The sequence below is a fragment of the Triticum urartu genome, chromosome 1A (genome assembly GCF_056163025.1).
Source record: "Triticum urartu cultivar PI428250 chromosome 1A, HENAU_Tu73, whole genome shotgun sequence".
Lineage (NCBI taxonomy): Eukaryota > Viridiplantae > Streptophyta > Magnoliopsida > Poales > Poaceae > Triticum > Triticum urartu.
Window position 1 is genome coordinate 577033722 of NC_141873.1, and position 13161 is coordinate 577046882.

Sequence of the window (13161 nt, forward strand, 5' to 3'; positions counted from 1 at the left end):
AAGAAAATAATAAAAACTTCAAAAAATAAAATCCTTCGAGATGAAGTTATATTACTACATCTACTAGTTAGGAAATTTTTAAAACTTAAATTTGGACATGTTTTGCAAAAAGTGTAGGGAAAATGTAAAACGGCTATAACTTTTGCATACGAGGTCGAAATAAAACGTATAATATATCAAAATGTTCAGCATGAAAATCCGCATCTGATTTTGACAACCTACGACATGTTTGCAAATTTTTAGAATCCTCAAATTATAAAAGGAAAAAAATTATGCTCAAATTTCATTTTTTTTTAATTTTGGTTAAATCAGGTCAAACTACTTATTCAAGAAGTATTAGTGTTACTAAATAATTATTCAAGAATATTAGTGTTACTAAATAATTATTACAATTTTTTTGAATTTGGTCAAATCTGGTCAAACTACTTATTCAAGAAATATTAGTGTTACTACATAATTATTCAAGAATAGTAGTCTTCATGCTCAAGCTAAACTCCTGAGGGTTAATAGGATTGACATCTTACTATTGTCAGGAAAACAACAAGTGTAGGCTTGGAAACGAGGGGGAATAGAACCCAAAAGTTAAGCGTGCTCAGGCTGGAGTAGTGAGAGGATGGGTGACCGGCCGGAAAGTTAGATGATTTAGAATGATGAGGGGTGATTAGAAATTAGAGGTTAAATTGAGCAGTGATGAGGGGTGATTAGAGATTAAATTGAAAAATTATTTAAGAATTTGAAAATCAGAAAAAAAAAATCGAAAAAGTTTTATTTTTTTCCCGTGAAAATTATCTTTAGTTCCGGTTTGTGTTACCAACCGGGACTAAAGGTGTAGCGGAATGATGAGGGGTGATTAGAAATTAGAGGTTAAATTGAGGAGTGATGAGGGGTGATTAGAGATTAAATTGGAAAATTATTTAAAAATTTGAAAATCAGAAAAAAATTCAAAAAAGTTTTATTTTTTCCGTAAAAATTACCTTTAGTCCCGGTTGTAAGAACCGGGACTAAAGGGGGAGACTTTAGTAACGACCCTTTAGTCCCGGTTCCAGAACCGGGACTAAAAGCCCTCTAGAACCGGGACAAATGGTCCTTTTCTACTAGTGTATGTGGTACTGATTCAGCACTGAAACACATCTTAAGTTTTACAAAGATCTCTAAGAACAATCCCCACACTACTAATTTAAGAAAGTTGATGAATATGTGCATATATAATTTGTTAATACATATTCTGATGATTATATAATTAAAACACATGAGATTATTAAAGATAAAATCATGTAGCCAAGCAAAGGGACGATGTGAACAAGCAGGCATAAGCAATAACCGAGCATTTGACAAAAAAACCTACCACAATTGAGGTTTGCGTCTCACTAAACTACAACTTTCTAAAAAAGTGTCTGAAAACTACTTTTTTTTAATTTTGAGACAAAAACTACCACTTCCAGATAATGCCAGTTTAGATGATTTAAACATGTTTATGACATGTGAGACCCATTCGTCGGGGCTGACATGGCGGCAATGTCAACTCCGTTTGTTTCGACCGTTATTACAAGTGGGGCCCACACGTCGGCTTCAATCTCCCTCCTCCTCCTCTTTGTGTGTGTCATGTCCTCGCGTCGGCCTCGATTTCTATTGCTAGGTCGAGTTCTCACGAGGCCCATTGCCACAGAAAGCCGCCTCAGTCGGGCCGAAACAATTTTGCCCGGGAAATAATGAGATGCGGACGTGGATTTTTCCGTTGTGGTAGCGCGTCGTACAACGTCAGCGCACACAACCAGCCCGGGTAACTGCCCAGGGTGGCCGGGCGCTGGCTCCGCCACTGCGTACATACGGGTACAACAACACTGCAATGGCCTCCTCCTGCCCAAGGACAAGTATGAGTGCGAGTCTATCTACTATACGTACAGCATATGTGTGCAAACCGACCGCATGGCGAGAAGATCCTTGTACCGGTTCCGCTAATGATGTGGAGGTGCGACGTCGAGGCATGTCCCTCGCCTTTGATCTAGTCGTGTCCTGGCATAAAGAGGTGTTCCTCTTTCTGAAAGAAAGATCTCATCTGCCATCGGGGGACATCCATATACACTCAACGGAGCCTTGGTGGGTCGATGATGGGAACTTGATTGATTGGAGAAGAGCAACAAGAAATGTACTTATAAAGTGTGCTCCATTTGCTTGTCTTCTCGTCGTGGATTGACAATGGGAGAGCCGAAAATTCTTGCCGTGGCATTTCATTGACCTAGTGAAGGACCCATGCGTTGCGGCTGAGCAGACATTGTGGTCAGCCGAGTTTCATACTAGGTCGCTCTTGTCATTGCGGTGTCTTATGATCATGCATTGCTCACAAGGAACTTCTGACACAGTGGAGCTACCAAGCGATCCAGATCCGATGATGGAGCTGATGATTAGGAGAAGTTGAGGAATACACTGACACTGCCCGAGAGGTCCATCTTAGCAAGCTACGAGACAAGGATTCTTCATTGTGCGGTGTTGAACAAGTTGTGGCCCCATGTATGGGTGCTCATAGAATCGACCAACAACATGCTACTAGGGTGGATACTGGCACACAAGGCTGACCTTAGGTAGGACGCACGATCATGTATTGGATTTGGTGACAAATGCAGCCAAGGATGAGACGGGAGGTGGTCAGATGTAGTAAAAGGAGCTTGTATGGTACTCCCTACATTCCAAATTACTCGCCGTGGTTTTAGTTTCAATTTGAACTAAAACCACGACGAGTAATTTGGAACGGAGGGAGTATATTATTATGAACATGGAGATGATGAAAACTGGAAAGGAAGCCTACAATGGAATCAGCAAACAAATCAACAAAGATAGCAGTCATACATCTTTGACAATTGACAACACCTCCACCACCATCTTTGTCCTACTTAGTTAATCTTTGCACCTTTTCAAATTTAAGCATGCATGGAGGGAGTACTATTCAACGTGGGCGTGCTCTATTTTGGCCTGATTTGATTTTAAAAAGTTAATCCAATCTTTTTCACAGCTGTATGGCTGCGATTCTACGCCCTGTGTCCGTGTCATAATGTCGTCGTGCGGTTTGTGTCGTCTGGGTTTTGAGGAGCAATATCCGAAGAGTTTCATCAAATTTAAAAGAAAGGTAGGAGTAGCTTTCAAATATAGGAGTAAGAAAAATCTCACTTCTTGTTCAAAAAAAGAAAAAAAAAAGGCAATCTTGTAAACCGCAGCTAGCTCACCAATAGAATTAGAATTATGCATCAGCAAATGGCTTGTTTGAACGTCCGGCTCTATCTGTACCCCAGCTGTCCTCCTTCTAGACGTAGGAATCTTTTTTAGATTCTAGATTCAGATAGGTATCCCAACATTCAAACTTCTCTATCTCTAACGTACATTGCCAGCCAGCCGGAGCTCTATATATAGTTGGGCATTCTCTCCACGATTATACCACCTCCTCTCCAGCCCGTCCCTTCCCCTCACGCAGACGATGGCGCTCTCCAAGCACATCATCGCCGTGTTCTTTGCCCTGCTGGCCATCGCAGCGACGCTGCAGCCGTCAGACGCGAGGCTCCGGTCCGCCGCCGCAAACCAAGAAGAAGCCAAAGCCACCACCACGGCCGATGGAGGCTCCCCGTCTCTTCCCAGCCTGCCACTGCCTCAGATCCCCGGTATGCCCAGCCTACCACCAATATTCCGCTCCCTTTTCCCGCCGCTGCCCCAGATCCCCGGCCTGCCTCCGCTCTTTGGGCCGCTCCCAGGTGCACCGCCATCCCAATGGCTGCCTCAGATCCCCGGCATGCCACACATCCCACTTCCCACTCCTTCGCCAAGCCCGCCGCCGCCGAAGGAGTGCCTGACGCCGTTGACGGCCATGATACCGTGCATGGACTATCTCACCAACGTCACGGTGTTCTCGCCCCCGAGCGCTTGCTGCGATGGCCTCAAGTCGGTCGTCAGCACCGCGCCGATCTGCCTCTGCCACGGCCTTAACAACAACGGCGGCATGAGCAAGCTCTTCCCCAAGCCTATCGACCCCATCCGCATGATCATCCTCCCTGCTAGGTGTGGCGCCATGATTCCCCTGCAGACGATCTTCTCCTGCGCCAGTAAGTTACTAACCGTGTCCGTGTTCATTGTGTTTCCTTTTATATGTGCTGCTTGCTTTGGAAGGAGATTGATTAACTTGCATTGGTGATGATTTGACAGCCCAACCCTTGCCGCCGCTGACGCCTCCTGCCACGACTCCGTCGCCTCCCGCTGCTTCTCCCGCGCCATCACCATAGGAGAAAAAGGATGCACAGATCGCCGATGCTTTCGTCGGGATTATATATCGTTTAAGTTGGTTTTATTTAGGTAGTACTATATCAGAGAAAGATATCAGCTACCGTTTAGGGGTTAGGACGTCTCTCATATGTAGCTCCTAGTGCTACTTAGTTACCATATAAGTATACAGTCATGTCAGATCTCTTTCACATGATGTAATCGTTGTCAATGGATAGTATTATACTAGATCGATGCATGTTAGTGATTCATGTCGTTATTGCTGTATGATGGCCCAGAATTAACGCTGAGTCGATCTGATCTATATGCGTGCTTGCTCGCTGGATCCTTTGGTAGTTGGTACATGAAAGCCTTGGTAGACGTATGACTAAACTTTTGCTACCTTTGTTATCCCTGCAGCTTGATTAAGTCTGTTGCTATCAGGTTTTCCAAGTGCTATGATAATCATGCATACCGACACAAAACAAGATTTTTTTTTAGAGTTTTCGGACGCACAGATTCCTGTCTCTCCTCTCAGCCAAATTCTCTATATGTATACCCCAGAATTGATCAGCTACGTAGCCAAGAATTGCTACACAGCATAGCTGAACTCCTTTGCCAAACAGATTTGGCACGAGTCAGCTTGGGGCAAGGAGGATTGTGCACCTACAGCTACGGATGGTGTGCTGGAATGGTCCACATCGCTATCACCAACAGCTCATTCCAGGAAGTACTAAAACTCCATGATCATCCTCGTGGTGTGGGAAACTTGGATGCAAAGGATCGCCGTCGTATTTGACAACGCGCCGGGTTTGTGTTAGGTTTTGGTAAAGCATCTCAATTTCCATAACATGTGAGCCCGCGATATATATTGTATTGATGTGACGAGAGGGATCTTGTGGTCGTTTATAGAAGTTGTTTGGTTGAACGACAAACCATCTGAGAGATTATAGAGGGAGATCGATATACATATGGGAGAGATAGAGAGATAAGGCTAAACAAGATTAAAAGAAAACAATCTCTCAAATTACCCTGCACTTGAGGTACAAATCTGACCTCTAGTTGTTTGTTTGAAACTCGTCCTCTGACAAAGTGACAAAGTGAAAACTGGGTTGGCATATAAATAAGTAGCACAAATATTATCACACCAAAGACACCGTGGTTGCATTTGTGAAACTTTAAGTTCTTTCAGCATAGACTAGACCCAAGTAAGTCCTGCTATTGCATTTGCTAGTGCTTTATATTCTGCTTCTGTACTTGACCTGGAAGTGGTTGCATCTTTCTTTGCACACCATAATATTATATAGGTTTGGTCCATAGAATATGGCAAACCCATTAATAGACCTTCTATCATCCACACAACCAGCCCAATCCGCACAGAAAATGCACTTACAAGAGTGAGTGATTGACAAAAAACTACCACTTTAGGGGTTCGCGTCCCATAGAACTACCACTTTTTTAAAAGTGACCGAAAACTACCAAAAAAACGTAAAAACGTGACTAAAAACTACCAGGTTGACTGAATGGTGGTTTAGACCGTTTTAATCGTGATTCTGACGTGAGTGGCCCACGTGCCAGGCTGGCGGCCCGCCTAACGGCTAACGGCGCGCGCGGGGCCGTTAGAGCCGCTCGTCGGTCGCACATGGTCGGGACCAGGTCATAACCTGGCCGACCGGGACGCTCGTCCCCACCAGCTCTCTCACTCTCCCCCGAGCTCCTAGCCCTAGCTGTCGGCAGCCATGGCGGCTGTGGATGCAAACTCCGGCGGCGATTCAGGCATACCTCCGGGCGGCAGCGCGGCGCATCAGCCTTCTCAGTCCGAATCTAATCCTTCCGCTGGCGGCGCGCAGCAGAGGTTGGATTGGTCGGCGCCGGCGTGACCACCGTCGACGACAAGAAGCAGAGCTCAAGGTCGGCAGAAGCTTCCTCGTTCTGCTGGCGGCGGCAGGTACGGCCTAGTTTTTTGCATGGTTGCGAGATTCAGAGATTCAGAGAATCGGTAATTTAGGCTTGTTTTTTGCATGGTTAGATTCAGTTATGGTCATCTTGGAAATTGTTAGTATTGTGCATACTTTGTTGTGTAAGAAACTGAAAAAAGCAGTTTGACAGAAACTCAATATTGTGTCTACTTAGGTTCAGTAATCCTGTATTCAGTTAATAAAGGTATTTCATTTTATAATTTTCATAATTGATGACCCAAAGTGGTCAATTTGGTTCCATTTCAATGCCAGAGAATCTGTGGTTCGAAATATATACCAGTCAGACATATCATATTTGACAATGCTTTCTCTTATTGGGAGTGAGGGCTTTGTGGCTGATGATTATATGTATTATGTATTTGATGAGGAGAAAGGATTAGAAGGTTTAGATAAAATATGCTGTGAAGATGATGTGCAGCAGATGTTGGCACACTCTCATAATGAAAAGTTTCTGAACATAAGAGTAGTGGGAGCTCTTGAGGAATGTAATGCAGATGAGAACAGAGATAGTTATTTTGCTGAACATTGCATTAACACTCAGCAAAGTTGCACTAAGGTGGTGGATATAAGCATGGACAGAAAGGAAGAGCTGAAGAAAAGCATGGTGCAGAGAGAGGCTGACCTTAACCATTTTGAAGGTGATACTGATGTGTCTGAATTTGTTTCTGTTGATGAAGCTGCAAATTCAGGTTCAGATGGGAACAATGTGGATTTTCAGTCAGAGTATTCCTCTGAAGATGAAGCTGCAAAACAAGATACAACAGTGGTACAGAAACTGAAGGTAGTGAGAAAACCTGGTCCAACTAGTAGATCCCACCATGAGATTGAGAAAATGGAGAAAGAAGATTGGTTCCCTGAAGCAGATGAAAAATGTTTCCCTGGTGACTATGGCATCAGTGATGAAGAAGATGAGCCTGAAGGATCCTATAAACTACCAAGTGGTAGGAAGAGAAGGAATAAGAAGTTGAAAGACAGGATATGGTATGATCACAAACTTCAAGGACTAGTAGAACAGTTTTGTAAGGGCTTGTGCTTCACCACTGTGTATGAGTTCAAAGATGCACTTAGGGATTTTCACATTAGGACTTTGAGAAATTTTCAATACCACAGAAATGCCCCAGATAGGATTATTGTTTGGTGCTCAGAGAGAGCCACCCAGGGATGTGATTTTTATATATGTGCCTCTAAGTTAGCTCATGAAAAAGCATTCTGCATCAAGAAGTGTGATATGTTGCACACTTGTGGAGCATGTGCAGAGTCCACAAAGGTTACTACTAAGTGGATGCCAAGGTCAATGGAGGCAGCATTGAGAGAAGACATTAGATCTCCTGTGGATGCATTAATTAAGAAGACCAAGACTAAGTTTTCAGTGGATGTATCAAGAAGTGTGGCATATAGGGCAAGGAGGAAGGTTGTTGATGTAGTTCAAGGTGACCACAAGCAGCAGTACTTGAGGCTCAGGGATTATCTTCAAGCAGTTCTTGACACAAACCCAGGTAGCAGGTGTATAGTAACAACATTTGAAGATCCAAAGAACCCAGCACCTACTCCTAGATTCAAGTATATGTTCTATTGTTTAGCAGCTTCAAAGGAAGGTTTCCTTAATGGTTGCAGACCATTTACAGGTCTTGATGGATGCTTCATCAAGTTAACCACTAGACAACAAATTCTTGCAGCCACAGGAAGGGATGGAAACAATAATATTTATCCTATAGCTTTTGGTGTGGTTGACAAGGAAGATGGTGAAAGTTGGAATTGGTTTTTAACTCAATTGAGATGTTGCATTGGCAGTGGCAACAAATTTGGAACATACACTATCATGTCTGACAGGCAAAAGGTTGGGAAGAATTTCATTGAGCAATTTATGTTATTACTTTTCTCAATTGTATTAATAATTTGTGAATGTGCAGGGCTTGCTTAAGGCAATAAATGAGGTATTCCCTGATTCACCTCAAAGGTATTGCCTTAGGCACATATATGCAAATTTTCAATTTGCTGGATTTAGAGGCCAAGAACTAAAGAGGTGTATTGACAAGGCTAGCTACTCCTACACTAAACATGGGCATGAACTAGGCATGGCAGAGCTGAAAGCACAGTCTGAGGATGCTTGGAAATGGCTCAAAAAAATTGAGGTCACTACTTGGGCTAGGTTTGCTATGGATCATACTTGCAAAACAGATTTAGTTGTGAACAATGTAAGTGAAGTCTTCAACAAGATGATACTGGATGTTAGGGCCAAACCAATAAGGACAATGTTTGAAGGGATTAGGACCAAACAAATGATCAAGAGGCAACAAATTAGGGAGAAGTTACAGATTAGCAGGTGGACAATCACACCAACCTACTCAGAGATTTTAGAAGAGAACAAGCACTATGCCAAGTATTGTCAGGCTGACAGAGCAGGTCCAACAATTTGGCAAGCTACTAGCAAAGAAAAACAGTATTGTGTGGACATGGAAGGGTATACATGTGACTACAAGAGATGGAACATGACTGGTGTACCTTGCAGTCATGGCATATCTGTACTGACAAAGAAAAAGCTGCATCCTGAGGACTATGTCAATGACTTTTTCAAGAAGCCACTTTATTTGGAGACATACAAAGAAATTATATACCCTGTTCCTAGTCCAGATTTCTGGCCTCACACAAACACTCCAGACATCGAACCTCCTGTGTTCAAAGAAAAGGCAGGCAGAAAACAGACTGCAAGGAGGAAAGGAGAGTTTGAAGTTCCTGCCCCAAGAGACACCAGTAGGATGGGAACAATTACCTGTGGAAATTGTGGGTTGGAAGGATACAAGTATACAAGTTGCAATAAGACTCTTAGGCCTAAACTACAAATGAGGAAAAACAAACACAAGGTAATTATCAAGCATCAGAGCAATGTTTCCTTTTACATAGTCTAATCTAAGTTAAGTTGGACCTTTAATGTAGGAAAACAGGGCAGTCTATGCACCTGCTCCATCTGCTCCAATACAAACTCCAAGAGCACCAGCCCCTAGTGTAAGAGCACCAACTGCTGCTGCATCAGCACCAGCTCCTGCTGCAAAAAGGGGTAGGCCTACAGGTGGAGGGAGAGGAAAGGAATTCAGTGCACCAAGATCTGTTGCTACAACTTCAGAGGTTTTTGGCTGGTAACAAAAGGAAGAGGTTTGCAAGCAGCAGATTGAGGGGTTATTTCTATGCCAGTGGTAACTGACACTATAAAAAGGTAGAACTTCTCTCTTTGAACCTGTTTGAATTAGTGTAGAACCTATTTCTCTTTGTTTTGAACCTGTCTGTACTTTTCTGCATGAGTATGTCTGAATTTGGGTGAACCTGACCGAACCTCACTGTACTTGTATCAAATTTGTGGTGTACCGTGGGCCTGATGGTGGGCTTCCGTGTTGGACCTAACTAACCCACCAAGCCTGCCACACTGTGTACATAAGAGAGGCCACCAGAAACCACTGGATCCCTGCGCCTCATTCCCCTTGACCAAAACCTAGCCGCCGCTGATGGATCCACAGTTAGGAGAGGTAGTTGATGAACAAGACGAGGTTGCTAGGGCTGAAAGGAGGGCTGAAAGGAGGGCCGACCGTCGAGCACAGGCACAAGATCGACGCCAGAGGATTGCTGCCATGATTATGGCGGAACACAACCAGAATGACGTGAAGCAGTTCAAGGAGGTGTTCCCAGAAGAAACCAACATCACAGATGAACTAATCATCTGGTGGGCCAGAGACAGGGCTTCTTTCCATCGATTCCAAGCAACAAGGAAGAGATGGACTCAGATCCTGGCTGCAGCAGAAGGAAGACAGGATTGGGATTAGTTCTATGCGGTAGTTTCTGACTAAATTGTGGTGTTTCTGAATCTGCTTGTCTTGTGCTCAATATTGCCCTGAATCTTGTTCTTAGTCTTGCTTTGAATCTTGTCTTCTTCTGAACTTTCTGAACTTTATGATTGCAGTGAAGGATGCAGTTCAGGAGATGCACCAACCGTGATGAAGACGATGCAATGTGGCTGCCTGAATCTATGTTAAAGAGAGTACTCATGTTAAAGATTATGCTTATTTTCTGAACTATCTATGTTTGGGTTGTTGGAAAATCTATGATAAATACTATGCTTATTTTCTAAGAAATGTATCCATGGCACAGTATTTTTAAGTCTGAACTTATGCCTGAATCCATCTATCTGCATTTATCTGAATGTTTCTATACTTGGGCTTTGCTGAAATGTGATTTTTTGATCACTCTAATTTTTGAAATACTCCACTGTTTGACCATCAACTACTCCACTGTTTGAGCACACAAGTTCCAAGTTGTTGGGTTTCAACAAAGACTTTAATTGCAACACAACTACACCATTTATCATCACTCAATCTACCACTTCCCCACTGTCACACTCCACCTCACTTCCTCCACTCCAACATTTAAGTAGCCCAACAGCTCACTCTATCTCTGCTCACTCTACCTCTCTCTCGAAAACCTCACTCCACCTACATCCATGGCTGGTTCTTCCTCTACGCCAGACCCATGGCTGAACCCCTTCCCCACCGACAAGGGCTGGGTTGCCATGCTTTTTGGGTCGGCTCGCGGCGACGAAGACCTCTTCCTCGACTACATGAAGATTGCCATGAGATGCAGCAGCGCACAAGGGCTCGTGGATGCATCAAAAGAGGTGAGGAAGAAGGCGACGACTGAGGAGAAGCAGCGCATGGACCAGCGCTATGCAACCCCAGGTAAGGGTATCATGCCCATCGACATGTTGCTGTGGGCAATGAAGGAGGCGGACTCCGGCGATGCTGGGCAGAGGGAACGTGGGTATCCCACCGCTATATCCCTCCAGCACAAGCTGCAACTCCAACTACTATGGGCAACACCGACGAGGACCTGCAGATCATCGCCCCACCAGCACTGTTGGCTCGCCGACGTCCTCCTCCCATCATCGTCATCAATGGAGACAAAGAGGAGGTGCCAGAGCTGCCACCTACCACTCAAGTCAAGCAAGAGGTGCGACGGTCAGGTCGCATAGCAGGGCAGGGGCCTAACAATCTGAAACAGTAAGTTTCAGATTCAGTTATCGCCAGATCTATGTGAGATTCAGTTATGTCAGTTTAGTTGTCAGTTTATCAGGGTATTTGCAATCTCAGTGAGATTCAGTTCTGTCAGTTTAAGTGTCTTTGAACAATTTCAGTGCCCATGTCCTATCTATGTAAGACTAAATGCTATCTATGCTAGACTAGATGTCTTTCAAACTTCTCTGAATTTGTCTGAACCTGTGATGAAGCAATTTATGAAGTAAACAGATCTCAGCAAGAACTTATGATACAACACACACAAATAAACTACATCATACTTAGATAATTTAGTTCTTAACTTAACTTAGCACCAGTTCTCAGCATCAAGATAATATTTGGGCAGTACAGATCAGGGCAAACACCACCCCCACACCAACTAAAATGATCTGAACCCATTACAGTTCTTAGGTAGTTCAAAGGTAGTTCATAAGTAGATCAGGGCATATTTGCATCAGACTGATCATTCCTAGGCCAATTATATATATAGGCCTCATATATACTTACCATCCAGAGAGCCGCCACTTCACTCCTCCATCACAACTTCCTTTATCTTGTCCAGCTTTTCCTTGCACCCATGACCAACCTTAAGGAGCTCAGCAATGACATTCTCCAGCTTCTTCTTCTCTTCTTTAAGGAGATCTTTCTCCATCTCTAGCTCCTTCATGGCCTTCCTTGTGTTTTGGATTATATCAGCTTGACTCTGAAGGATGCACCTTTGTTCTTTCTTGAGCTTAAGCTTCTCCATTTGAAGCTCAATCTTTTCCTGCTCCTCAAGTTGCTTCTTCTTCTCCTTTAGTTCATTGATTGCCTGGCTTGTGCAATCCATGTCATGAGATTTGATTCCATCCTGATAATCAAACAACTTGGACACATCATCCACCAGCTGGCTATACTGATTGGCCAGAGAATTAAGCTCCTTCTGCAGTTTTGCAACCTCTATCCCATGAGCCTCATTATCCTGGGCTCTACCAAGGTTCTGCTCATGATACATATCCCAGAGCTTGCTTAAGCACCTTTGCAGAATTACAGGCCAGGGGGCATCTACCCACTCCGGAACACCACGGTTCACACCATCCTGAAAATCAATTTAATTTTACAGTGAACAAGCAAATTCAGAATAACAAATCATAAACAATAATGATATAAGCTACACTAGCTAGTTAGTTCTATACTACAAGTACAGTATTCAGACATGTTTCCAGTGTTCTTTACTACAAGTAAAGTATTCAGACATACCAATGTTTTCAGACTTAAGGAAAATTCAGAATAACAGCAACTAAACACTCTGTTTCCACTACATAGCAGAAATTCAAACTAATCAAATCCACACCAACTTGGTCCATTACCTCAGTAGCACATTCTATGAATCTCCTGCCAGTGTCAGTGCCTTCAAATGCCACAAACTTGCCCGCCCTCTGCCTGTGCAGGATGCACCTTCTGTCAGATTCAGTCACAAGCCCACAGAAACTAGGGTCTATCACAGTGTCAGGATTTTCTGCAAAAGCAAAAGCATAGCTATATCAAGAACAACTCACATATATCAACTTAAATGGAAAAATCTCAAATATCTTCAAACCCTAACCCTAGAACAGAACAGACAGGAGAGGGAGAGGATAGACTGAGATGACTTACAAAGTACTCCATCTGCATGCTGCTGAACTCGCTCATGTACTCGTCATCGTCGTCCGACGTCTCGTTGCTGTTCGGCCACGAAGGCATGGTCGCGGCATCGCCGAAGCGCGAGAAGAAGAAACAGAAGCAGAGGAGAGCAGAGAGGAGTTGAGTGAGCTCGGGGGAGAGTGAGAGAGCTGGTGGGGACGAGCGGCCCGGTCGGCCAGGTTATGACCTGGTCCCGACCAGGTGCGACCGACGAGCGGCTCTAA

At 43.9% G+C, this 13161-nt stretch overlaps 3 protein-coding genes and 1 pseudogene across 3 annotated transcripts; 3 read left to right on the plus strand and 1 right to left on the minus strand.

The window, feature by feature from the left end:
• LOC125532484 (putative GABA transporter 2) overlaps positions 1-13161 on the plus strand; it is a 247043-nt pseudogene that overhangs the window by 216683 nt on the left and 17199 nt on the right.
• On the plus strand, positions 3458-4262 carry LOC147992965 (uncharacterized). The gene is made up of 2 exons (XM_087532781.1): positions 3458-4085; positions 4186-4262. The coding sequence occupies exons 1-2, from the start codon at positions 3467-3469 to the stop codon at positions 4260-4262; spliced, it is 696 nt and encodes a 231-aa protein (XP_087388907.1). The 5' UTR covers positions 3458-3466.
• On the plus strand, positions 7447-10030 carry LOC147992966 (uncharacterized). The gene is made up of 4 exons (XM_087543166.1): positions 7447-8055; positions 8129-9079; positions 9153-9341; positions 9707-10030. The coding sequence occupies exons 1-4, from the start codon at positions 7447-7449 to the stop codon at positions 10028-10030; spliced, it is 2073 nt and encodes a 690-aa protein (XP_087399292.1).
• LOC147992967 (uncharacterized) lies at positions 11802-12997 on the minus strand. Its single transcript, XM_087542006.1, has 3 exons — positions 12907-12997; positions 12625-12773; positions 11802-12353 (listed from the first exon to the last, which is right to left on the minus strand). The coding sequence occupies exons 1-3, from the start codon at positions 12995-12997 to the stop codon at positions 11802-11804; spliced, it is 792 nt and encodes a 263-aa protein (XP_087398132.1).

What these genes read in the sequence shown, in the direction of transcription:
- LOC147992965 (XM_087532781.1), top strand. Translation starts at nt 3,467, where the DNA reads ATGGCGCTCTCCAAGCACATCATCGCCGTGTTCTTTGCCCTGCTGGCC. An exon ending in GACGATCTTCTCCTGCGCCA is followed by an intron (nt 4,086 to 4,185) that starts GTAAGTTACTAA and finishes ATGATTTGACAG; the next exon opens with CCCAACCCTTGCCGCCGCTG.
- LOC147992966 (XM_087543166.1), top strand. Translation starts at nt 7,447, where the DNA reads ATGTTGCACACTTGTGGAGCATGTGCAGAGTCCACAAAGGTTACTACT. An exon ending in TCATGTCTGACAGGCAAAAG is followed by an intron (nt 8,056 to 8,128) that starts GTTGGGAAGAAT and finishes GTGAATGTGCAG; the next exon opens with GGCTTGCTTAAGGCAATAAA. An exon ending in TGAGGAAAAACAAACACAAG is followed by an intron (nt 9,080 to 9,152) that starts GTAATTATCAAG and finishes CCTTTAATGTAG; the next exon opens with GAAAACAGGGCAGTCTATGC.
- LOC147992967 (XM_087542006.1), bottom strand. Translation starts at nt 12,997, where the DNA reads ATGCCTTCGTGGCCGAACAGCAACGAGACGTCGGACGACGATGACGAG. An exon ending in GCAGATGGAGTACTTTGTAA is followed by an intron (nt 12,774 to 12,906) that starts GTCATCTCAGTC and finishes TTGCTTTTGCAG; the next exon opens with AAAATCCTGACACTGTGATA. An exon ending in TCATAGAATGTGCTACTGAG is followed by an intron (nt 12,354 to 12,624) that starts GTAATGGACCAA and finishes ATTGATTTTCAG; the next exon opens with GATGGTGTGAACCGTGGTGT.